The sequence below is a fragment of the Physcomitrium patens genome, chromosome 24, assembly GCF_059467195.1.
Source record: "Physcomitrium patens ecotype Gransden chromosome 24, ASM5946719v1, whole genome shotgun sequence".
NCBI lineage: Eukaryota > Viridiplantae > Streptophyta > Bryopsida > Funariales > Funariaceae > Physcomitrium > Physcomitrium patens.
The window spans coordinates 6,873,150-6,899,847 of record NC_143433.1 but is presented as its reverse complement, the minus strand read 5'-3'; the positions used below and the strand labels follow the sequence as shown (position 1 = coordinate 6,899,847).

The following is a 26,698-nucleotide window of genomic DNA, read 5'->3' as shown; positions in this document are numbered from 1 at the left end:
ATTGGAGTCTATGAAGATCTATACTGTATTTCACGTGTCTCTTTTGGAGCTGTATAATACAGTGAATATCTTGGAAAGAAGATAAATGCCACCTCCTCCTATAGAAGTAGATAATAATCAAGAGTTTGAGGTAGAAGAAGTCTTAGATTCAAGGTGGCATCGAAATAAGTTGGAATATCTTGTTCATTGGCATAGATATGATATTAGTGAATACACAGGGGAGCCATCAAAGAATCTTACAAATGCAACAAAGAAAGTTGAAACCTTTATCAACAACATCCATCAAAATCAAGATGAAGAATAACAAATATTTGCTATAAAAGAAACAAGATCAAAGAAAAATAACATTCTACCTTCTATCTTTCATTATAGGTTTTGTAGAATTGTGATGAGATGGAGTACCAACAACCAACAAATTCAACTCAAGAGCTTTCATTTGCGGACTTATCATACGACACATTGCAATTGTCACAACCTTCAAGACAACAAAATCGAGATGAAGATTCTCAAGAATGACATGACTTTCCTCGAATAGATGACAAGATACAATGTATTTGGTATCAGGACCTTTGAAGAGACTCCAAATATTTAGTGATTTTATTAGAGGTAGGAAAAACTTGTGACAGTGTATCAAGGATATACACTAGGAAGTTGTAGAAGATTTTAGAAGCTTTATAGTTTGTAGAAGCTACTTGAGAAGTTTTCAAGCTCGTGGAAGCTGCTTAAGAAGCTTCTTAGCTTGTAGAAGCTGCTTGAGAAGCTTCCTAACTCGTAGAAGCTGCTTGAGAAGCTGTCGAGATTACACTCATCTTCCATATCAGAGCTAATTCTTCCTTGTTAGAGTATAGATTATTCCTCTACTTGAAGTTGCTGGCATTTTAGAGGTTGCGGATTATCTTTCTCTAAATTGATATTTCTTCTATTATATTATTAGAGTCTTATCTTTCTTGGAGAGAGTGGATTATCCCTCTTCTTGAAGGTTTTAAGGCATTTTAGAGGTTGCAAAGTATCCTCCTCTAAACCAAAACTGCCTTCTTGTAGAGTCATTTCTTTCCTTCTCCTAGAATGACCGAAGGTCAAGTTATTAGTATGACTGAAAGTTCGAAGTCCAAGTTGGACACCATTATGAATATTCTTGTTATGTTATTACAAAGAAATGTAGAAATTAAAGGAATCATTGCAAGAATTTATAATAATGGTGCATTCGGGATGGCAGAATGGAGGATTCACTAGCCTCAAGCTTCAACACCAAGAAAAGCAGCCTTGCCTCTAGTTCAATAAGGACCATTGATTTTACAACAAAAAGAGCCCCAAATTAGCCTTCCAGACAAGTTCGATGGTATGACTTCCAAGTTTTAAAGTTTTGTCAATCAAATTAGATTGATAACAACTTTACAATCCAAACGCTATCTGACGTAGAAATCACATGTTGGACTGGTTGAAACTTTGCTCAGAAGGCAAGCTCTATCATGATTTGCTCCTTTGTTTGAGAAAAGATCATCAATTTTGAACAACTTTGAAACTTTTTTAGAGGTGTTTGCGAAAGCATTTGGTAAACATGACAAGGTACAATGTGCTACAACAAAGATCCGGTCGCTACAACAAGGGCATGCTCCACGTCAATCTACGCATCAGATTTCAGATAATTAGAGTGCAACATCAATTGAGACAAGGAAGCATTGACGAGTCAATTTTATTAGGGCTTGAGGAACAACATGAAGGATTTATTATTATCTCTTCTCAATCCACAAATGCTCAATAAAGCCATTAACCAAGCTGTGAAGTACAATAACTATCCATTTCAATATCGCCAAGACTAACGCTCAAGACAACATACGGCTCACCATGCTCCAACTATGTCAACAAGCAGCCTAAATTCACATTTAGAGGTAGAAGACATGTAAAATGACGTAGTATGTATCAAATATCTAACTCTAAAAGAAAAAAAGTAGCGTATGGAGGAAGGACTATGCTTGTATTGTGGTGAAGAAGGCCACGGAGCTGAAAATTGTCCCAAAAAGTAAAATCGATGTATCATCAAGAGCAGAGGTACATTTGTTTAGGAAAACGAAGATGCTCAGTCATAATAGGAACCGTGCGGCTAGAAAATTCAATACCACAACAACAATCAGGTTCCTCTCTTTCCGCTCAGCTTGCCCATTGATTTATCATTCTTTTATCTTTTGGCCCTCGAAAACTTAAAACCTTAGCATTATTAGATTTAGGAGCATCTGCTTGCTTTTTAGATGAAAAATTTGTTAAGCATCATGAAATTTCTCTAGTAAAAAAATCTAAATCTGTTCATGTAGAAATAATAGATGGACAACCTTTATTGTCTGGTAGTGTCATCCATGAATCAGAACCTATAGAAGTGACGTTTAAAGACCATAGTAGTTATATTATTTTTAATATTATTAGAACCCCATCAAACCTTATTATTCTTGGTCTTTCTTAGTTAGAAATACATAACCCAACCATATATTGGAGGTTACGAAGGATGACATTTTTTATATAACATTTCGAGAATAAGCATGTTAGAAGATCCTGAATCAAAAAACCCTTATTTATTGAAGCAAGAATGTTTATAACATCGTCCAAGGAAGGGACATCATTTGTCATTTATACGACTTCAACTAGCGGAGAAAAGATTTCGATAGCAAATATACTGGAATAATATAATGATTTTAAAGATGTATTTCAAAAGAATAATGCCGACATGCTACCAGAGCATCGATCATACGATTGTGCTATAGACTTGTAGGAAGGAGCACAACTACTTTTTGGCTCAATCTATAATTTGTCGCAAATAGAGTTAGTGGAGTTGCAAAAGTACATTGATGAGAATCTAGCCAAGAACTTCATTTGTCATTCGAAGTCGCCAGCTGGGGCACCAATCTTATTTGTGAAGAAGAAAGATGGCTCACTGTGGATGTGTGTTGATTATCGAGATCTCAACAAGGTGACAAAGAAGAATCGCTATCCATTACCCTTAATATCATATCTTCTAGAACAACTTGGGCATGCAAGGATCTTTACAAAGATTGATCTAAGGAGAGCTTACAACCTCATGCAAATCAAGGAAGGAGACAGATGGAAGACAGATTTTCGTACAAGGTATGGCCATTTTGAATATAATGTCATGCCTTTTGGTCTTACCAATGCTCTGGCGGTCTTTCAACACATGATGAATGACATCTTTCGGAAGCACCTTGATGATTTTATTGTCATCTATCTAAATGATATTTTGATATTTTCCAAGAATATAGTAGATCATGAAAAACACGTTCGTTTAGTCCTTGAAAAATTCCATGAGCAAGGATTTTACGCCAAACTCGGAAAGTGTTTGTTTAACCAAACTGAGATAGAATTTTTGGGATTCATTGCAACTACGAAAGGCTTGAAGATAGATCCTAAGAAGGTGGAAGCAATCGTATCATGGGAAGTTTCAAAGACGATTACAGATGTACAATGTTTTCTTGGCTTTGTTAACTTCTATTGGATCTTCATCAAGAATTATTCTCAAGTTACTGCTCCACTCACTCGGTTGACATGTAAAGACAAGTTCGAATAGGAAACTCTAGTGAAAAAAGTATTTCAAGATCTTAAGATGGTATTTACTATGGTTCCAATCTTCATACATCTGGACTTTGCAAAGGCCTTCTATTTGGAGACCGATGCTTCAGATTTTATCTTGGAAGCTGTACTTTCATAGATAGGAGTAGACAAGAAGCTTCATCTGATTGTATTCTACTTTCAAAAGTTTATTGCTACGAAGATCAACTATGAGATCCACGATAAAGAACTTCTTATGATAGTAGATTCTTTCTAAAAGTGGCGTTATTTTTTTGAAGGAGCTGCGCATCCGATGGCCGTATACACGGATCACAAGAATTTAGAGTACTTCATGTCGGCTCAAGTTTTGAATAGTTGTCAAGCTTGTTGGAATATGTTGCTATCTAGGTTTGACTTTGTTATTACTTATCGTCCTCGTAAGCAACAAGGACTATCCAATGCATTATCAAGGAGATCGTATCTAGTGCCAAAGGCTTGAGAAGTAGTATTTGATCAATAGTGTATAACATTGTTGAAGTCAGAACAATTTAGGCTTTGTTCTACTATAGTATCAATTAATGCTAACTTCCTCAACCACATACATACTCCGACTATTGGAGATTCTATAGTCCTCAATATCTCGCAACGTATCAATAATGACAAGTTAATGGTGGAAGGAGATCTTTTATATTTTGAGGAGTAGTTGTATATTCCAAAAGGACCAAGACGACTTTGAGTTTTCCAATCTCAACATGATTTTCCAGCTACCAGACATTTTGGATTCAATAAGACCTTGGAACTTATTTCTCGAGATTTTTGGTGGCTCCAAATGTGGAAGGATGTCAAGGATTTTGTCCTCTCTTGTGACATTTGTTCAAGATCCAAGAATCTTCGGCATCGTCCTTATGGTCTTGTTCAACCATTGCCTATTCTACGTCGGCCATGGTCTTCAATTTCCATAGACTTCATTACGGACCTCCTGCCATTGAATTCATTTGACAGCATCTTTGTTGTGGTAGATCAGCTTACAAAGATGGCACACTTTGTCCCTTGCAAGAAAATATCATTAAGCAAAGACACAATAAGGCTCTTCCTTGATAGTGTATATCAATATTATGGTTTACCAGATGATATTGTGTTGGATCGAGGAACCCAATTCATATCAAAGTTCTAGAGACCTCTCTTTGAGATATTGAAGGTGGATATCAAGCTTTCTTTGACTTTCCATCATCAAACTAATGGCCAAAGAGAATAGATGAATCAAACTTTGGAGCACTATTTACGATGCAGCATCAACTATCAGCAAGATGATTAGACTGCATATCTATCGATAGTCGAGTTTGCATATAACAACACCTTTCATGCATTGACTCAATAAACACCATTCTTTTCCAACTATGGGTATCATCCGAAGCTTGATTTGTTGAGTCCGTTAATCAATAACAACCCGATAGCTGAAGGATTTGTGAAACAACTATCGGAGCTTCAAACTACATTGAAGCTTCAATTGTAAATTACCCAAGAAGCTTATAAGGCGTCTACAAACAAATTTTGGAATCATGCACATACTTTCAAAATTAGAGATAAAATATGGCTGCTTTGACAAAATATCAAAACCAAGCAGCCATGTGATAAGTTGGACTAGTGGAGATTGGGACCATTTGTCACTCAGAAGCAAATCAATCCACTAGCGTACCGTCCAAGGTTATCAGTTGCTATGAAGGTACACCCAGTCTTTCATGTTTCTTTGTTGGAGCCTTATCGAGAGTTGTTTTTTCTTGGAAGAGTGCAATGTCTGCTACCTAGTATTGAAATTGAGAACCACGAGAAATACGACATAAAAAAGGTACTAGATTTGTAGCATAAGTGGGAGAAATTGGAGTACCTAGTGCATTAGAAGGGCTATGATATCAATGAGCGGACATGAGAATCAATAGAAAATCTTATCAATGTGTCGCAAAAGGTACAGGAGTTTTATCGACACTATCTTTAGAAAGCTAAGCCCTTTCAATGAAAGTTTTTTAATGAAGTCCCTTCTCCTTGAAGCCTCTTAATCAATGGCCTTACAAAGAAGGGAGAAAAGGAACCTCTAAAAGACATAGTTTGAGACTATAAATCTGTAACTTGAGCCCATTCTTCCATATTTAGTGCTTATTTTTTTGGTCTGATATGGATAGCTAAGAGATAGATACCATACCAATCATATCCTCTCAATCGAGTATCTCACAAAGACGGCTTCAAGATGAAGAACTGCTTGTATCACGAAGATGACAGAGGATACCTAATAACATGTTGCTAATGATTGTGTTTGAGGTAGAACCTGCCTATGGTGATCTTCTCGAAGGAGTGTTTACAGGGCATTTTCACACTGAAGACATGGAAGTTCATGCTTGGTCGAAAATCGAAGGCGTAGGATACTATCGTTGGTTACAAGGACCAATGAATTACTTGCTGCGTGAATAACAATTAGAGTATATTGAAGATACTATATGATAAATTTTTTACTTCTTACGTTGGTACTAACTCGCAATAGGAGTACTTCTTAGAGACCTTGAAGCTAAAAGGGAGGAGGGGGGTGATGTCAAGGACATATACTAAGAAGTTGTAGAAGATTCTAAAAGGTTCTAGAGAAGCTTTGTAGTTTGTAGAAGCTACTTGAGAAGTTTTCAAGCTCATGGAAGCTACTTGAGAAGCTTCCTAGTTTGTGGAAGCTACTTGAGAAGCTTCCTAGCTTGTAGTATATATAGGAGCCGAGATTGAGGAGATCCTCAGTCTCGACAAGACACCTCTTAGAGCTCTAGCTCACCTCTCTAGTGTTGTTCTTGTACTCATCTGATTAATCTAGTTCTTGATGATTCTTTTTGAGCTTCTTGTATAGATTTCCAATCAGTATTCTAAATTCGTGCCACGGTGTTCCAAATTTTTTATTTGAAAGAAGTTATGAAGGCCTCAATAATGACCAAATAACGGAGTAGTCTTCTTGCCCTGGTATAGGATACTATAGATGGTTGAGACGACTTATCAACCATCTTCAAAGAAAACAAAGATCAGAGTATGTAGCAAATACAATTTACCTCATGTTAGACTTTCTCAACATATAAATACCGCTCCTCGTGGAACTTGTCCCTAGAAGAGGGTGTAATATCACGAACATATATATTTACCTCAATAATTACTTATATGATTAAGTAGAAGTAGATATATATAGAATAATTTCATAAAGTCTTTTAGAAAAGCTTTCTAAAAGCTTCATAGATACGTTTTTGACTTTAGATATATTTGTAGGTTAGAAACTTGGCCAAATAGCTAACCATGTATTGGTAGCTTGTAGAATAAGTTATCTCCGTGTTATAGCTTATAGAACAAGCCAACTACATGGCGCATACATAAATAACTTGCTTTGTAAGATAAGACATGTGGCTAACAAAGTCAACACATGTTGGAGGTCCTATAGGACATTGCCACATAGCTCTTAGTTAGATAGTATATATAGAAGCAAGAGTGAAGCCTTTATCACTCTTGTCAATGTCTTTCTAGTCTTAGTCTTATTTCAAGACTTTCTAGTTTTTTTGTTTTTGGCAATAGCCATTCTAGTTAATATTACATCAGCTTTTGAGTGACTTTCTAGTTCTCTTCAATGATAGAAGAGTGTATTGAGGATTCTCTTTCTTTGAGATTCATATCCTTAACATCTAAAAGAGTTGCAATCCACAAGTATTTGATATAGCTGTCCTATTAATCGACTTGTTTAACACATTAATTGAATCTTTTGATAATTATCCAATGCCATGTCTTTTGTCTTTGAAAAACAACATCTATTTCTAATATTAGTATATGGTGACTTTATTGGAGAGCATCATTTTCTTACTTCACTTCTTCATCAAGTTGGTAGCCCTCCAGATTATAAATTTGTCATGATTTATTGTGCTTGAACTTTGATATTTTGAATAGTCTCTAATCTAATGGTTTGACTTGTGATAATAAAACCACAATCATTTTGGCGCTAATATTTGTCATCTCTATAGTGTCAATGGTCCTTACAAAGCATCAATTTCTATCGGCATTGATTGTTGTGCCACAATATTAGCTCGTAGTATAGGATTCCATGCAATAGGTCGTACTCTATGATTCCTAAAATATATAGCATCAATCCTCTTTAAAATTCTAATTGCCTCCTCAAATATTTGTGGATCCCTTAATTCCACCTTCCATTGGATTACCAATTTTTATTCCTTGTATGAACCAATCTATCATCTTTGCCTCTGAGATATTCCCATTTTGGGGACATAAAGACTTAAATTAGGAGACATAATCATGCATTGACCTAGATTTTGTAAGATTAGCCAATTGATTGTTTGTTAAGTTCTCCGCATTAATAAGACAAACTTGATTCCAAAGCTCGGTCTCAAATTCCTCTAAGTCATCAAATTTGCCTTGAGTTTCATAACTTTGAGCTTAATATTGCCACTAAATGGCTACTGCACTTCTTAAATAACTAGAGGCATATATAATTTCTTCACTGGTGTTTGTCTCAAATAATTGGAGGTACTGTTGTATATTAAAGAGTTATTGGCATACATCTTCTTGTCTAAAGGCCCTTGAGTATATATCAGGCTTGCTCAATTTCAACCTAGCGAGTGTCAACTCTTTTATATTAGAAACTTCTATTTATCCTTACAGAGTAGCTATCTAGCCTAGGAGTTGTTGTATCTGAGTCTCCATCTTAGATTGCACTACCATATCTTCCATGCTATAATTTTTTCTTATTAAACTTTGCTATTTTAATATCTTATTTCTTTTTATCTGACTTCTTAAATTAGCTCATTATAGTCCAAAAATAATACTGATGTGATTACAATAATTGACTTCGAATTAAACAGTGGCTATCAATATAATACCAAAGAACAAATTAATATTTGCTATGATACCAATGAAATAGGACCGAATTCTTTAAGGTCTAAAACCTTGCAAAATCCAAAACAACAAAGATTTTGATACAACATAAGACCAAGGATACTAAAATAAAACTAAAAGTAATCAAATAGAATAGAACCTGAAAGATAGGACTGAGTAGAGTAGAATAGAATCAAACAGAACCAAATAAAATCAAATAGAATGGAACAAGAAAACCAAACTTTATTAAAAAAAGAGTCTAAAGCCATATCTGACCAAATGCCGAAATGGCCTTAGTTAGTCCTATTTATACTTTGTTCAATTATCCTGGAACTTTCGAGAATATTTCTAATGGTGGACTCTACCAAAATAATTGTCTTTTTAGAAGATCTAAAGATGGGCTCCACTATGATAACTGCCTTAAGTTTTTTTAATAGGTTCTATGACAGATCCTTCATGAACCACCATCCAAACCTCAATTCTAAATTTTTTTCAAAAACGACTCCACTTACATATCTTTATGTGCAAATAATACAAATATCCTATCCATGCCTTGTTACAATGTTGACATATGCATATTTAATTATAAAATTTTAAACTTTTTAATTCTATTTAATTCAAAATTCAAAATAACTTAATAAAAGATAAAATTTATTAAACTAAAAGATTTTATAATTACATGATTTTTTATTGACTTAATTAGTTGTCATTATTATTTTCTAAATTCTTGAAATCACCTAATTTTAAAAAATTGATGATTTTTTTATGTTCATAATTATATGCAAAAGATCTATAATACATCTAGTTTTAGATTTAAGTATATAAAAATGTGTGTATATATGTGTATGTATATATATATATATAAATATATTATTGACATTATAATAAATTATATTCTTGTGCTAAATTCCACTATATATGATTAAGGTTTCTCATTTCAAACATTAACAACTAACCTTGAAAGATGTTGGTGCAAGTTGAAATATTTTAATAGTTTAAGGTCATTTTAAATCAAATAAGCCTACTTTTTTCTAAGCTTTAAAAATATAATTAAGTATTCATCAAAGTTTTAAATATAATATTGTTAGCAACTTACGATTGATATATAACAAAGTAAAAAAAATGAAAGATAAAAAATAATATTAATAATATAAAAATAATCTATACTAATATTATTGGAACTTAGGATTTCTAAGATAAACAAGATCCAAGTTTTAAAATCCCATGTAGAGATATTCTAAAATTTCTGATAATAAATATTAATGCCAAATTTTGAATCTTATAAATCAATAAATTTTTAATAATCCAAATAATTTATAAAAATATTGAAATAATCGATAGATTTTAATTTTAATCCATAAATAAATTTAAAACCATTTAAAAAAATTAATATCATGAATTTGATATAAAAATTTCAATCATATTAAAAAAATGATTTTAATATATTATTTCTTATAGTTTTATATTATATTTTGTGTCAAATAAATATTTATAATAACAAAAATACTCAAGATTAAGAAAAATATTTAAAAATATTATATATTTATATATTTATAAAAAAAATCTTATTTTTATAAATATTTTAAATCTTATTTTTATAAAAATATATATATTTATTTAAATATTATATAATTTTAAATTTTTAATAAACCATATATCTTCTATTAACATAAGTTGAATTTAAGATTTTTTTATTTTCTTTATTAATAATTAAGAATATCATAAATATTTAACTTTTAAAGATTTCTATTCGTAATATAATAGATGATATTATCAATTTAAGTTTAAATATTCTAAAGCATTCTAAAATTTTGAAATTTTAAAATTTTAAAAATTAATAATTTACATATTTCTTTAGATATATGTTATCAAGAGGCATTTTTCACTATTTTCAATGTTATCCTATGGCAATGTCATGGATAAGAATTATATTAGGATCTTATATTTTTCAAGTTTTTGAAATACAAATTAGCAAGTTATCACGACTAGCAATGTTGACGTTTTAGAAGTTCGCTAGGTTTATAAAATAAATGTGTAAATAATATATTTATTGATTAAACTTATTATTTAAAAATAATGATTCTTTTGATTATTTTTAAAACTACAATACTTCATAACATTAAAATAGTTAATTTTGACTAGATATTAAATGTTTTTTTAAATTAATAAAATAACACAAATAAAAAAATATAAAAAGATATTATAACTTAAAATGATAAATTTTAATTTTTTACAACATAGTCTTTGAAATATTTTTTAGAAATATTTTATTTTTAAATATTATATTTACAAACTTTAATACTTAATGATATTATGTAAAATTCGACATAGAAGTTTACTAGGTACATGAATATAGCTGAAAACATTTATAGCATCACAATTTTCTTATAATTATAATAATGAAGCACTTTATATTTATACTTCTTCAACAACCTTAATATTCATTAAACTTGTAGACCTTATGAAAATTAAAATCCTAAATCTTTTTAATTTAATTAAAATACTAAAAATACAAAAAATACAAAATAAAAAAAAATATAAATATAAAATAAAACAAAACAGATATAAATTTTAATTATGAATTATTAAAAAATAGAGATCTTAATTTAGTCATTAGATTAGTTTTAATATTTATACACTATTATCTTCTTTAGTTATTTACATTGCTATAAAAGTAATATATGTTACAAGTTAATCATCATTGACATTGTTTGGCTTTACATTGTAAGTTTGATAACTATCTCAAGTAGCTAATTTATTTTAATTCAACTTTCTTTCTTAACAAAATTTGTGCAGATCTTGGTCTTTATGTATTCTATAAGCATCTTAAATTTTAGATTAATCTAATTTATAGATCCTTTAAGATTTAACAATTTTCAATCAATCTAAACTTGCCTAATTCTTAAGTATTAACTCTAATATTTTTTTAATTAATCTTTTTTGAACCAAATTTCTACTTTTTCACAAAATATTTATGTATTTTTACCTTAACTATCTCATCTTAACCTATTCATAGTCTTACCAAGACATAAATGAAAGCCCTTTTCACACAATGCATAGACTTAAACATAAATATTATAGTTGAGCTTAATCTATTATTTATGAACATATTAAATAATAAATAAAACTTATACGTAAGTTATTTTTACATATCTTTGATTTATACCAAATTTTCAACTATGTAAATATGATTTAGCATAATAATATTTTTTAAATTAATTCTTAAATATTAAATAAAACACAGTGGTATAATTATTTTAAATACAAGTAATTATGTTTAAGTTTAATTTATTTTAGATCTTTTTTAGTTTTTCTTAAGAATAAATTTGATATAACATGTTTAAAAAAAGGAAAGATGTGATACTTGAATTTTTTCCATATAATCTTCGAAGAAATTTAAGTAATTAATTTTTTAGGTTTATTATATAATATTATTTCTAATAAGATATATGTTACTCTTTCTTTTGTTTCTTGGTTATTTTCTATTTTATAGTCTTATATGCATATTTATATAGTACGAAAATTTTAAAATTCTATTATTAGTAATTTTATAAAAATAAGAAAAAATTATATGAAGAATATAATTTTATCTTAAATAGTACAAATATCTGTCTTAGAGCCTGTCTCTTGTCTTGATTTGGTCTTTTTTAAAAAAAAATATATATATATAGAAGAGCTCTAATAGAAAAATGTATTTTATTTAGTATACAATTATGATTTCTTGAATACCACCTTTGAATGATTTAGCACTTCAAATGCTTAACTTTATAGCATTAAAATTGTATCTTAATAAAACTATCAAAAGCATTTTAATAAAATTATCTTAGTATTTTATTATTTTAGTAATATATTTTTCAAATTTTAATAAGCTAATATTATTGTGTGTAAATTTCTCTGCGTGTCTATATATATATATATATATATATATTATTAAATTTTATCAAAACATTCATAGAATACTACAAATTTTTGCATTATAACAATTGTTACTTTTGTTTTGATCTTTTCTTTTGGTCATTATTTCAGTATTTTAATTTTGAAAACTAATTTTTTTTAATCCAGAAAAATTTAGGAATAAACTAAACATTCGTTAAACATTATTCTTATTTTTTGACAACGAGCATGAATTTTGACTACAATAAAATTAAAGATAACAAAGAAATTCACATCACATGTTATTGTAAACCTCAATCAAATGTTAATTTTTAAAATTTTAAATACTTTCTTTGAAAATATATAAAAAGAATAAATCATGGAATATTAAATCTTCTACCAGTTACTAATAGTGACTTGATCAGGTCAATTTTATATTAAGTTTTTAGATAGTTTAAAGATTTACTTATTATTTAAAACAATTCCTAAAAGCACATTTTAGGTCACCAATTATATGAAAAATCTTCTACTATCAGTTATATTTATAATTTAAAATTAAGTTTGAAGTTGATAAAATCGTTGTTGTATGATTTTGGTGATAAAATTTTAAGTATCTTATATACTGAAAAGATATAATGTTTACTAAAATAATTAGGAGGTATACTTTAACCTAAATAATAAATTATAAAAACAAAAACCCTTTTTATTTATAATACTATTATATATAAATAAGATATATTTATAAAAAATAAATACCATAAATTTTAAATTTTATTAATGATTTATTATTTTATCAATGTATGCATTATAATAATGAAAGAAATTAATAAAAAAAAAACTTATTATTCTCTTATTTCTTTGTTAGTCAATGTTTTATAATCTTAAATTTGTAAGATCAAAATGTCAAATTAAGAGATGCAAATATAGTTATAAGATCTTTAAAATGAATCTTATTTGTTATAGTTATTAGATCAACCATAATAGTTCTCAAAGTCTATACTACTAATACATCTTTTAGATATTGTGAGCCTATGTGAGCATCAAAAGTAACATTTCGATACATATATATATATATATATATATTGTATAGATTCCCAAAAACAGATATTCAAATTTTACTTATATTGCTACAAGCTAATAGATTAAAACTAGGATAGAAAAAATAATTCTAAGGATATTCTAATGATTTGGAATTAAACGAAATAATTAGAATAATTTTAATTTTGCTAGAGAAATGTAGCTATAATTTTTATTTAAAAATATTACATATATGTAGAGAAAAACCAAAAGATAGCATATATGTTAAAAAATAATTAAATTAAATTTTTAATATTTAAAAATATACAAAGATAGATAATTAAAAAATTATTGTTGAACTTGGTATTAGAAGAAATAGTAATCTCATGGACATGTACAAAACTATAATCTTAACATCTTCTAATAATTTTTAGAATTTCCTTGACTCTTTTAGATAATTGCATTAGATTGTTTAATTCTTCAAAAAATAAATAAGAAATAAAATAAAAATGATAAAAGATTCTTAAATTGATTGTGTCATAAGACATGTTTTGGCTTAATATTCTTTCACAATTATGTTGGTTGTTATTATGTATAGCCAATTGTTTATAAGATAGTAACCATAAATAAGTAATCAAAGCAAAATTTGCAATATATATATATATATATATATATATATATATAGGTAGATTTTAACTTGGATTGTCCATTTTCTTTTCAAAGTTATCTCCTACACTTATATTGTGGATATATCACATAAATGATCCATCCTCACAAGTGTTTATCTTTACTACCTATTCTCATATTAAAACATCAGCATGTGTTTTGGTTTGTTTTGGTTTGTTTTTATTTTTATTTTGTTGTAGGCTCTTAGTTACATTGCTCAAATGTTTTGTTTTTACTACTTATTTTCCCAAACTAAATTCTTTGAGCCTCATATGTTGCCTTATTTTCTACCTTGTGTTTCTATTCTATTCCATAGTGTAATGATCTATTAAAGTTGATGTTTTAATCTCCAATATGTCAATTGTATATGATTGCATAGTGAGTTGTTATACATGCATATATACATGCATTCATTCAAGTTTTACAGGTGTAAATCTAGAGTAATTTAGAGATTGTGCTAATTTTCTAGAAAGTAAAATAATTATTTTAATGGTACGGATTAAGAAAAAAAAAAAAAAAAAAAAAGGAAAAGGTAGAAAAGCCTGTCGTAAGTTGCTTCTGCAATTCAAAGATTACTTTTTTGGGTGATGTGATACTTTTCAAATGAACTGTTAACTGATAAGGAAACAGTTACAGAAGAAGTTCATATATTTTATTTCATTTTCCAAAAAAGTAAAATGATGTTAAAAAAGTAATATGATCAACACAAAGAACATATATATACATATATATATATATATGTATTTTACAAGCTGTTTCTACTTCTGTGATGAAACCCCTGTTTATTTTCTAAGTATTCTTTCAGCAAGAGCAGCAACTATCGATCCCACAAAATACAGTTGCAAATGAGCTTTTGCAATTCGAAACTCTAAAGTGATCTTCACTTGTAACCAACACATTAATTTACTTATTTTGGAATATCGTTTTTATGTTCAAGCTGGGGAGGCATGTGCTGAACCCTAACTGGGCACTGTCATGATTGAGCACTCATTGAAGAATATCCAGGAGAAAGAAGAAAAAGAAGGAAAAAATAGAAAAAGAAAAAGAAAAGAATGTAAAATACTTACTTTTAATAGTTTCCCACTATTACATGAGGTTCTCAATGAATGGAACTTAGAATGAACCCGACGTTCCCCATCAGTTCATTGAAGATAATTAGTTTGACCTATTGTCAACCAATCACTAACAGAAAGCATTTGTTAAGGAACAATGCTGAACTACTTTTTTTGTTAAACCACAAAAACAAAGATATTGTAAGTTAGTTGGCAAATATGAAGGTAGAATAAGAATTAGAAGGGAAAAATACGCAGGGATACTCATCCTACTCCTTTTATCTGCTGCTCTGTGTGGGCAAATAGTTAAAGAAGTTGTTCCACAAGCCACAGGGCATGTGTCATGGGATCGTGATGGAGTTGTATATCTTATAGTCTGGCTTTGGGGGGACAACAACCAGAGAGAGAGCTAAGTTTTGGATTTCCATTTATACAACCCAAGTGCACTTCTGAGAAGAAAGAAGTTACTGAAAAATCAATCCCACTACACTTGACAACTGAACAAAGTATTTTATGTGTTTCTATTGACGTAGCGTAGATTACAGAATCAGTCATAGATAGATCATTCTGCTACATAAATGCTGATGTAGAGTCAGCATTCATGCATATATATTAAGATGAATGAAGGCGTGGAAGCCATGGTTGTCCATTTCAAAACTCTCCCTCCCTCAACAGTTGCATAAGTCCAGATTTCACGATCCAACATATACTACAAAAAAGTATGATCCCCACTTCGTTTTCAAATTCTCTACCCGAAAGCGTGGGCAATGAAGGAGAGAGTACGGGACATCCCACCTGTCGAGCGCTGAGGGAGCAATGTGGCATGCAGGGATGAATTCAAATCGAGCAGGCCTGTCGCAACAGTGCGAGAAAGAGCTCCGTTTGAGCGGGGGGGGGGTTATTTTCCTTCACGTCAATGCAAGGCCATGTTGCGACATCCATGTTGCAGGCGTGGAGGGAAGCGTGGAAGCTCTGAGCAGCACAGTGGAAAACACAGTGGAAAGAACTCCAAACTCACAACCAATATCATCAGAATTATAATATTATTATTAAGATATCGTACTGCGCATTTGCTCCTTTCCTCGCTTGAAACGTGGCCTTGCGGCACCTATTGCAAGGTCCCAACCGGAGAGCACAATCACGCCGGACCGGAATCCCGCCCCCCTGTGGTTTCCGTAACGATCGTTTCATCTCAACAGTTCACATGCGCCAAAAGTTGAATAAGACGAAGGTAACGAACATTCTATTCTCTGCAGTCGGGTCCTCTCTCCCACATCGTCGCCACATGGTCTCGCCCGACTCTTCCATCCGTCTAAGTCACCTTGCCAGGATCGACCGTAACGCCAACTACGGCGCCTGCTTGTAACTGTTTGCGACGTTCATTAAAGCACATAAACAATACTTAAACAATACTTCACCAAAAAATAACTTCCTCATTCAATTTGAAGTTACTCCGATTTGCATTGCATCTGCTAACCACGACTTCAACTCAGTCTCCTCCAAATAGTCCAAGTCAACACCGCAGTTGGTAGCCAGGAAGGAAACCTGGAATCCCTTAAACATGAATGTGAAAATTTTACCACAATAAGAAAGCCGGGATTCACACTCTAAGGCGAAAAACAACCATGACGAGACAGGATCGAGATTACCAAGAGCAGGTACCCGACAATCCTAGCCTTGTTCCTTGTGCATTCCCTCCTCATTCCGTGACTTGCGCACGCTACAGTTGAACGGGCTTCACCACAAACAACCTCAAGCTATTGTTAAACAACATGCATAACTTACTAATCTAATCCGACACTGAGTCTGCAACAAAATTCTCTCAGGTCAGAGGTGGGAGTGGTGCTCGTCCGGTTCGTTACCTCGCGCAAACCGCCATTAGAACAGCGTGATTTCGGAGGGCGGAATCACCGACCTCCACGGCTGCTACATGCCCCGCCTGTCTTCGTACCTACCAGGCACTGGTCTCGCCCAACCTCGCCCCCCAAATAAGCGTCGCCAGATGCATGGCTCCTGTCTTTTCTCTTTCCTCGATCTGTCCATTGATGCATGCTCCTGGTGATTGATCGCTAGGGAGAGAGATTGAGAGAGAAGCGGAGACAGAGAGGTACAAAATTGTTTTTGAGGCGAAGTGTGGGAGGCTTTAGCAATGTCTGTGGATGATGAGGAGTGCGTGGAGAGCGGGGCGGTGGTGAAGAAGGTAAATAGTGGTGTGAAAGAGCATGGGTTTATCGTGGATATGGTGGAAGAATTTGGAGAGGACGGGGGATACGGGGAGGGGGTCTATGACGATGGAGCCGGGGAGCTTCTCTGCTTCCTGATGGACTTGCAGTCCACAGCGATGGACAGCTTCGGCGGTGACGCTGAGTTTGATCCCAAGTTGTACGTTGACTTGCCCCTGAAGAGTACGTTGAAGGAAACTGTGGAGGCGTTCAGGTCTCTACCTCGTGCTCCAATCACTGGTTCCGTGGACAGAGGTAATTGCCAAAGTTGTGAGTCAGTGTAGAATGTTGCGAGCGCGGGTTTTTCATTTTCGTTTTATGTTTTTTCGTTGATTTGGTTTCTTAATAGAAGTGAGGGAGGTTCGGATTCCGAGAGATTTAATTCTGCAGATAGAAGTGGTGATGGTAGTACTTCTGACGAGTCGATTGTTTCAGGCCACCGGATTTTATTTTTATTTTTTTCTGTTTCGGCACTGAGTATAGACTGATTGTTGACGAAAGTCATAACATTTCAATGCTGGAGTTGCTGGTAGACTTCAGTTTGGTGTCTTATATATTTTGGGAATAGACTTCTAGTTTCCGATCATTTTCCTGCAAGAGGATCAGGCTCCGAGAATTTGAAAACCTCATTGGATTATTTGTTGTTTCCATGATCTTAATTTTTTGTTGTAATTATTATGATCATCGTTGGCAATGGGATTTACATTACTGTTGAAGAGTTCAGTGGACGAATCCGAATGTAATTATTATAGAGAGTCAAATTTAGCAACGATCTATTCTGCGGCAAAATGATTTAATTTTTTTTTTGTTGATGATGGAACATTGCAGCGGAGATGTGCTTGTCACGGCAGATGTACTCTCTTTGGTATCTCGTTGATTAAAATTATTAGTGCTGTTTGAGGGTTCTAAGAATCGCAAATCAAATCAGGATTCATTCTGTGAGGACCTCGTTTACCACGACGGGAATAATGCCAAACATTAACAACGACGTATTCATGTGTATCAGTCAGGTTATTTGGTAATCCATTCGCACATATGTAGCACTGATCTATGTGAAATTGATTTGATGCAGACACTCTGAAGACATTCTTGAAGGATTACTTCGGTGAAACTGGCAGTGATTTGGTCCCTTATACACCGGAGGATCACCTTGCGAACCCTCCCGATTTTCTTCCTCGAGTACAGAATACAGATGCGCGTAAATGGGGTCTGAAAGTTCATTCTTTATGGCCTTCACTTACTCGCCTTGTCTGCCCCACCGTGGAGAGGGAGCCAGACCGACACACGCTTCTTCCACTAAAGCACCCCTTTATAGTACCTGGAGAACGGTTCCGAGAGGTATATTACTGGGACAGCTATTGGGTCATCAGGTCCGTTTTTTCACTCTTGTTCTATTGATTTTTTTTGTAATTTACTTCCTCCAGAAACCTTTCATCGTTTACGAGAAACAGAACTCTTGTCCTCCTTCGTCCAACCCGCCTGTTACAGCGTGATCGGAAAGCGCTGTAACGTGAGCGCAGAGGCGATTCTCTCTATTATCTTCTCTTGCTTCTTGCATATTCCTGAGGATTCTCGCTCATTATTCAACAGGGGATTACTTGCAAGCAAAATGAAAAAGACAGCAGCAGGAATGATAGACAACTTTTTGGCAGTAGTTCAAGCGTATGGCTTTCTTCCAAATGGTGCAAGAACATATTACGAAAATCGTAGGTTGGTTGTGTCTCGTACCTTGACCCAGTTCAGGTTTTTTTTACTTAAAATGGCGTCTCTATTCTCGTAAACTACTTTCCCATATATAGCTTTCTTAGAAATCTCCGTGTGTATTTCTGTGGAAGGTAGTCAGCCTCCATTCCTAAGCAGGATGGTGCGAGCAATATTTTCTGCAACTGATGATCTTAAGCTGGCAACACGAGCGCTGCCACTTCTTCTTGTCGAACATGATTTCTGGGTCACAGGTGACTTGTCGTTGTCCTTTCATCTATTAATTTATCATACCGGTAGCGTGGGAACGGTCCCAATCCGTTACATCTTGCAAGTGAATTCTCCTTTTGAGTTTATGCAGGCTCTCATGTAGTAACAATACGAGACAGTCAAGGACGTGATCATCGGCTCAGCCGTTACAGTGCTCATTGGGATCAGCCCCGACCTGAATGTTCCACCATTGTAAGCCATCGCATGAAACCTACCCACTAAATTGGCTGCTTCATACTCTTAAAAGAATTCGAAGATCTATGGGATGGTCACTCTCTCACAGATACCGCCATTCGTGCTCATTTCCCGGGCACAAAATAGCGTTTGGGAAATGCTGCATTGCCTTATTCCTAATGTAATGGTCATATTGTTGCAGGTAGCATAGCATTCCTAGATCATGGCTGCTTATGTCCCTTGCCCATGGACTTAGCAGCCTTAATCCTTCGTTTTAATTTCAATATTTCTCTCGGGGTTTGCACTGTGAACCCGCAATTTACCTACTTGTAGCTGAATATCTGGGATTGTGATTTTTCTGACTCAGGATAAATGCATTGCCGGAGGGTTCAGTAAGTTGAAGCAACAACAGCTCTATCATGATATTGCCACTGCAGCCGAGTCGGGCTGGGATTTTAGCTCAAGATGGATGGAGTAAGCAGAGCATTATCTGTCGCATGATGGTCTGTCAAATTATCAACCGCTAATTATATTAGAAATGTATGTGAACATTGATTCTTGTTACAATTTATTCGGACTGAAACAAATCAGGAACTCTCCTGAATTTTTCAATTTCATTTGTCTCCCAGGGATCAGGAGCAGTTGTCTTCCATGAAAACCTCCTCCATCATTCCCGTGGATCTCAACGCATTTCTTCTTCAGGTGTAAATTAAACCCTTGACCCTTGCATCATGTTTGATTTATGGAAACGAGAATGGACAGGGTGAGACATGCTTGTCACGGAAATCTTGCAGTTAATCTTCTCTAAAGATTGCTCCATTTCGTCTGAAATATCAACTCCAGTAAAACCTAGCAATTTTCCTAATGCTGTTCTGTTTTGCCCAAGTCATTGTGGAAGGATCATTGTAGTTTTGTCGTGATACAATTCTGGCAAGATTGAATATTACAGCTTCTCAATTTCATCTCAAGTTAACGATGCTCTCTTTCGATGTCAGATGGAACTCGACATAGCGTACCTGGCAAAGGCATTGAACAATACTTCAGTGGCGAAGCGTTTCACAAGGGCTGTTGATGCTCGAAAACGAGCGTTTGAAGCGATACTCTGGAATGAAAATAAGAGTCAATGGTTAGACTATTGGCTCCCCTTGCAGAAGCCTGTCAAAGGGGTGAAGGTACTATCTTTTGTGTGGAGCAAGAATTCTTCTTAGGTTTATTTTGGCTCATGATTGTGTCATCTAATTACCGTTTTTCAATGCCTTGCAGAAAATTTACATGTGGGACAGCGACAGAGCAAACCAAAATGTGTATGCATCAAATTTTGTTCCTTTGTGGTGCGGTTTACTTTCTGCAGGTTGAACACCTTTACTATTTTTGCGACTTACGAATACTGGAAAATCATCATTTAAATTTGTGTGTTTGACATTCTGCGCGCACTTCGCATATGATTTCTTGGACGTCACTACACTGATTTGATGTTCTTTGTGAGCAGGAGATGCAAAAATTGATAAAGTGGTGGAGGCACTGTCCAGTTCGGGCCTAATATTGCCTGGTGGAATAGCAACTTCGCTCATTAAGACAGGACAGCAGTGGTCTGTACTTCCTCTATTTCACTTCAGTGGGAATATCTGTTGATGACAGCACGTTGGTTGAATATTAGTTCATTTACTGGTAGAGTCAGTTTGAATAGGTCCTTTCGGTCATTCCCAAATACCAGTTTCTTGCAAATGCCCCGAATGGATATAGAGTCCTCCAGATCAAACATGCGATTGTTCTGTAAACATAGTTGATGTGGGATATCCTAGGATCGTCAATTTAAATCTCTCCTTCATTCTCCACGTTGGTTCTTGGTTCTCCGAGGATAACAACCCTGACATATTTTGTTCTTGTCAATTTAGGCTGACTATGAATAGAGAACATTTTCTTCAGTAGACTCTTCTAGAAAACTCATATGTCTTGGTTGCGATTTTCAGGGACTTTCCAAATGCATGGGCTCCGCTGCAGCATATGCTCATTGAGGGACTTATCTTGTCAGGTTCTCCTAAAGCAAGAGAGTTGGCAGAGAGCATAACCAGGTCTTGGTTGCGATCTAATTATTTAGCGTTTCAACGCTTTGGCCACATGGTTGAGAAATACGACGCTCGATATTGTGGGGAGGTTGGCGGTGGTGGAGAGTATATAACGCAGGTAAAGTGTTGACTTTTGTGGACTTTTTTGTGGTTTAGTTGCAATGTCTTCGAGAAAAGATTAGATGCCGATTGTGACTCATGTTATCTCTTTGTAACGTAAAGTGAAGGTTCTGAATATTCAATTTGATCATAACCCCTGCTACTGGTGATACTCAGACTGGATTTGGGTGGACAAACGGTGTTGTTCTGACACTCTTGAACGACTATGGTTGGCCCGAGGACTTACCACTTGACTTTGATTATAAGTCATAACAACTACGGTCGGTCGGGCAACTGCGAGGTTATTTTGCCACAGACCACAATACTACCCCTTTATTGCATGATTGTTAGATATATATTGTTGTGAAATCAAGACTATCTTGACTTGAACATTACCTAGACTAACCTTTCATACACTGCGGGTGAATTTCTTAATGCAACGGGAAGAAGAAGTTTTGTGCGCCCTCCATTCGGAAGATTAGACGCCAGCTTCTCAAACCAAACATTATTTGTAAACACCTTGTTTATCTAATTCGCAGCGCTTCGATCTGTCAGTAAGAGTTCAAAGTTTACAACCATTGATTTGAATCAACCTCAATGAACCAACTAAAGTGAATTTGTTCCCATAACTGTATGTAGTTGCATATAGTATGCAGTCTAATTCTCAAATAGCTTCAATATGAAGTGGTTGTACATAGATTTGTTTATTCGTCATCACACAAACTTCCTTTCCACGCGCATTTTGGATCCAGTGGAGAGAATAAATGCTACCACGAGTGTAGCTTTTGATGGTGCGACTTTAGTTGATGATGTTAATTCCAAATTGTGATTAAGTGATGTATGCATATCTCGGAACCTCGTGATCTGCATCGCTACTGTCAATCTCACAAATTCTTTTATGAAATGTTGTTCAATTGGACCGCTTCCTATTGTCAATTTCGCTTTGCGCAGCTCAAAGGAAGCGTAAGCGGCTTGACATCTTGAGAAACACTCCCTTCTGCTACAAAGTCGGAAGTGAGGTGGATATATTTCAAACTCACGGTTCAATACGTTGTCAATTCACCTCTTCGAACTGGTTGATACTTGGTTACGACGTGTACGTAACTCCGATTAGCATAAGTTGGGACTCTGCAACATGAGCCGTGTCTCGTCAAAAACAGTCAAGCTGCGAAGCTAGAAGTGCTTTTTCTAGTTCAGTCTGCAGTTGACCTTCTTCTCCTCTAGATTACACATTTCGAACATTCATAGATGGGTGGCGCTTATCAGAGCTTGAAATCTTAATAGTAAGAGTACTCGATAGGAAAACGGAGAACCTCAACAGCTTGACTGATATCCACATGAGCAACAATGTTCTGCACAAATGGCAATACACTGGGGGGCACTCTCTCCTACTAGTCTAAGGAAAACTATTCTCAAAACAATAGATGATTAATAACGATGACGGGATTTCCTCTTGGTCCTATCTTAAAATTGTGATTCAAGGTCCAAGTCCTGGAGCGATTGCTAGGAGTACAACTTCCAGTTAGGAAGACAGGTCCATGTAGGCAGGGTTAAAATCACTACATATTGAGCCTACACAAAGTTATACTCCAACTAACAAAACTAGAGCGTGGGATGAAGGATGAAAACTGGTATTCCTCTCTACGCTTGTTGCTTGACCTTGTAGTCCCTCAACTCCGAGACGTTGATGCGGATGGAAGGGCCCATAGTCGAGCAAACGTGGGCTGACTTCCAGTACACGCCCTTGGCTCCTGAGGGCTTGTTTGCATCTACAGAGTTCTAAAAGGAGAGAAAAACGACTGGTTAGAACATAGACGATAACACATTGAATGCAAAGCGTGTTAACAAGGAATTTCGTCATTCAAAGATACAAATCAACATCGTCATAAATCAATGACACATGAAGAGAAAAAAGAAAACCCATCTCAAAAAATGCAAGAGGTGGTTTTAGTCAGCGAACTGTACCACAACGGCGATTAGATTCTCCAGAAGATCATCTGCCGAGAAATCGGATTTGCCGAACCGCACATGGACGATACCGGTCTTGTCCGCTCGGTACTCCACTTTACCCGCCTTGAATTCTCCGATGGCCTGCAAGAGGTTTACAAGTGCTTGTTAGTGCTGTGTGTGCGTTCACATCCTTGTTCAGCTCGTGAAAAACATCAGGTACATATACTGTCTATAAGGAGTGGTCAGTCCAACCTAGTAAATCGCAAGGAAATACATATAATAACAGATTAATGACTTAGTTTTTTTAAAAAAATTAAAGAAGGAAAATCAATCGCTAATCTCAGCAATATTCACAGCAAAACAACTTACATACGTGTTCAGAGAAGTTCAAGGAATTCAGGTACGTACACTAGTGACGTCAGTGGTAACGGTCCCTGCCTTGGGATTGGGCATCAAACCCCTTGGACCAAGAAGTCTTCCAAGTTTGGCAACCTGTCACATGCAGCAAGGTTGAGCATAAAACAACCTCTCTCCCCCTCTGGATTCATATATATATATATATATATATATATAAAATTGCATAACAATTCCTCTGTACGTGGAAGTGAGAAATGAGACAACATTTCTAAGAGACTTCGTTTAAAGCCTAAGCCGATGAAATAGCGTATGCAAAGGTGTCCTCGATTAGGAAGAGTTGAACCTTGGGCATCATATCCGGGGTAGCAATGAGCTTGTCGAAGTCCATCATACCACGAGCAATCTCGTCAATTAAATCGTCAGCTCCTACAAAGTCAGCACCAGCATTCTTTGCTTCCTGTTGCTTTTCTCCTGCCACAAAAAAAACGGATGACCACCTTAGTGTCACTACTTTACCAAGCAGAAAGTTGCCTGATTGTTCAGTGTGCTATGAGTTCAAGAGATCTATGTCATCAGTAAATGCTAACTTATATTGAGTCCAGGGAGTGTCTGCTCTATCAAGAGCACGAAATAAAAGCAATTCTGCCACCTACGGATAATTTGCAATTAAGCCAGAACTACTAAGACCAGGGTTTTGAAATTTGAAATTTTCTATGAATGTCAACTACATAAGTGAGACGTGCACACTCACCCTGGGTAAGGACGGCGACTCTGATAGTTTGTCCTGTTCCTTTTGGCAATGATACCTGCAATATCGTTGCGAAACCAGGTTTGCGATCAGTAAACAATTAACCATGGCGTAGCTCATTGTGACTTACACCAAACAGAAGACATATCCGAACTTATCCACATGTATTCACCTGAGAATGGAAAGGCATGGATCGACTGGACGAATGCCCCACAAATAACAAGCCGAAGTTCTTTCAAATGTTGATACTAGACAGGAGGCTTACAGTGGCACGCAATTGCTGATCCGTGTATTTAGGGTCGATGTTGAGGCGGATATGAACCTCCACAGTTTCAACGAATTTTAAGCTAGCTGTATCCTTGAGCAGCCGAACTGCTGTGTCAGGGTCGTACTCCTTTTTCTTTTCCCTAAGCTTCTGAATCTCCAAGTACCTTTTTGACCTTGTCTGTCAAATCCAAATTGATTATTCGATCAATAAATATATTGTCACTTCAAACAATCTCAAGCTCTTCAACACCATCTTAGAATGTGACGGGCTGCAGGTTGTTCAATCTTACGCTCGGTAGAGACTTGTTCTCCAAGTTCCATCATACATAACCACCACTTTTACAGAGAGCAAACCACTACAAGCCAAGGCATTCCTACAAGACTTGCAACACTGTGACAAGAATCGAATGGAATTCACTCGAAGGGCACATGGATAAGATAGTGATGACCATTAGAATCTACAGTATCAAGACAAATCCTAAGAGTTTCTCGCATCGAGGGCATCCGGAAATACAATGAAACATACGCTCATGGCGGATTCTCCAGCAGAGAAACCATAGTGGATTGATCATCTACAGCTAGTAGCACTGAACCCTCTAAAGGAGAAGACACGCATCAAAGGAATAGGTCACATTGACATTGCAACCAGCTGCCAGAGCAAATTTTCAGTTCCAAGATTAAAGATTCACTAGGAATAAGGCAAGTGGAGCACCCTAGATTCCAAACGAAAGAAGACGTCACCAGAAACCACACTACGAATTGCCGCCTAATCCAACACAGACTGCTAGAATGACTCATAAAACCCCATGATTCCAAGTGCGAGAGCAGGCTAACGGCTCAAGCAGCAATGTAGTCCGACGACAAGGGAAACAAGTGCTGATGTAGAGGATGACCCACGAAGCCCAGCAAACGTCGCAATTCAAGGATTGCCACAGTCCTCACCAAAAATTTAGGCAGAGCTGTAGATATACATTACGAGAGACCATTGAACTGAGACGTGGAGAAAATGTCAGGCTCACCCTATCACTCTTCAAAGGCAAAGCGGCCTTGCCCGTCTTGGGCTTGACAGCCTTAACGGGGGCCTCCGCGGCCTCAGCGCCGTCGCCCTCCGAGCCCAAAACCTCGGACTCAAACAGCTCCGCGACAGCGCACACGCGCGCCTTCGCTCCCACCACCTTCTTCACATCCCGCCATGTCTTCACGCCCCCAACTTGCAAACCTCCGGCTCTCAACCCACTCCAGCTCACTCTGGAGCTCACTCCGCTGCTCTGCGGCACGCCTCCGCTCTTGTTCACTGCAGCGCCCGACGCCGCAACACTCAGAGAAGAAAACTCCAGCAGCATCGACGCCGCAGAAGTCGTCATTGTTCACCAAATTGAAAGAAACCCAATTGTTGCAATGAGATTCTAGAGATTCTGCGATAGCTCGAGAGCTCACATATGCTCACAGCAGTGCCAGCGACCCAGAAATGGACGAGGATTTGCCTCCGAGAGGCCGGATTAGCGAGACACAGCGAGCAACGGCAGCGCGTGGTCAGGAAATCGGATTGTATTTTTTTCTGGCGTGTTCGTATTATACCACATATGGTATTTGGTATACGTATTGGAAACGTGCGGTTTTGTTCCCTTATCTTGTTCTCGAAATGCGCCAGCGTGGATAGAAACTTGAGGCTGGAAACATCTACAGCCAAATCTCAGTACCTGCCTGCCTACCTGCCAGAGTTCGGTTCCTGGATCAACCCAAACTTTTCCTTTCTATGTACTTTGGTGGTAGCTTACTTTTTTCCCAGGC

The 26,698-nt window shown here is 35.4% G+C and overlaps 2 protein-coding genes across 2 annotated transcripts; one reads left to right on the top strand and one right to left on the bottom strand.

The window, feature by feature from the left end:
- Window positions 1–17,202: 17,202 nt before the first annotated feature.
- LOC112276878 (putative trehalase) lies at window positions 17,203–22,163 on the top strand. Its single transcript, XM_073531044.2, has 12 exons — window positions 17,203–17,530; window positions 18,348–18,645; window positions 18,866–18,985; window positions 19,115–19,230; window positions 19,338–19,438; window positions 19,788–19,894; window positions 20,050–20,122; window positions 20,416–20,592; window positions 20,684–20,771; window positions 20,910–21,009; window positions 21,391–21,604; window positions 21,763–22,163. Exons 1-12 carry the CDS (start codon window positions 17,203–17,205, stop codon window positions 21,856–21,858), a joined length of 1,818 nt encoding a protein of 605 aa, XP_073387145.1. The 3' UTR covers window positions 21,859–22,163.
- A 687-nt stretch (window positions 22,164–22,850) lies between these two features.
- Window positions 22,851–26,369, bottom strand: LOC112276879 (uncharacterized). Its single transcript, XM_024508662.3, has 7 exons — window positions 25,927–26,369; window positions 24,906–25,085; window positions 24,644–24,698; window positions 24,236–24,363; window positions 23,944–24,027; window positions 23,551–23,676; window positions 22,851–23,364 (listed from the first exon to the last, which is right to left on the bottom strand). The coding sequence occupies exons 1-7, from the start codon at window positions 26,269–26,271 to the stop codon at window positions 23,227–23,229; spliced, it is 1,056 nt and encodes a 351-aa protein (XP_024364430.1). The 5' UTR covers window positions 26,272–26,369; the 3' UTR covers window positions 22,851–23,226.
- Between the last annotated feature and the right edge of the window lie 329 nt (window positions 26,370–26,698).

Coding starts and splice junctions, on each gene's coding strand:
- LOC112276878 (XM_073531044.2), top strand. CDS start 17,203: ATGTCTGTGGATGATGAGGAGTGCGTGGAGAGCGGGGCGGTGGTGAAG. Junction 19,439..19,787: donor GACCTGAATGTTCCACCATT/GTAAGCCATCGC, acceptor TTTCTGACTCAG/GATAAATGCATTGCCGGAGG. Junction 21,010..21,390: donor ATTAAGACAGGACAGCAGTG/GTCTGTACTTCC, acceptor TGCGATTTTCAG/GGACTTTCCAAATGCATGGG.
- LOC112276879 (XM_024508662.3), bottom strand. CDS start 26,271: ATGACGACTTCTGCGGCGTCGATGCTGCTGGAGTTTTCTTCTCTGAGT. Junction 24,699..24,905: donor ATCAGCAATTGCGTGCCACT/GTAAGCCTCCTG, acceptor ACGATATTGCAG/GTATCATTGCCAAAAGGAAC. Junction 24,364..24,643: donor AGTCGCCGTCCTTACCCAGG/GTGAGTGTGCAC, acceptor TTTTTGTGGCAG/GAGAAAAGCAACAGGAAGCA.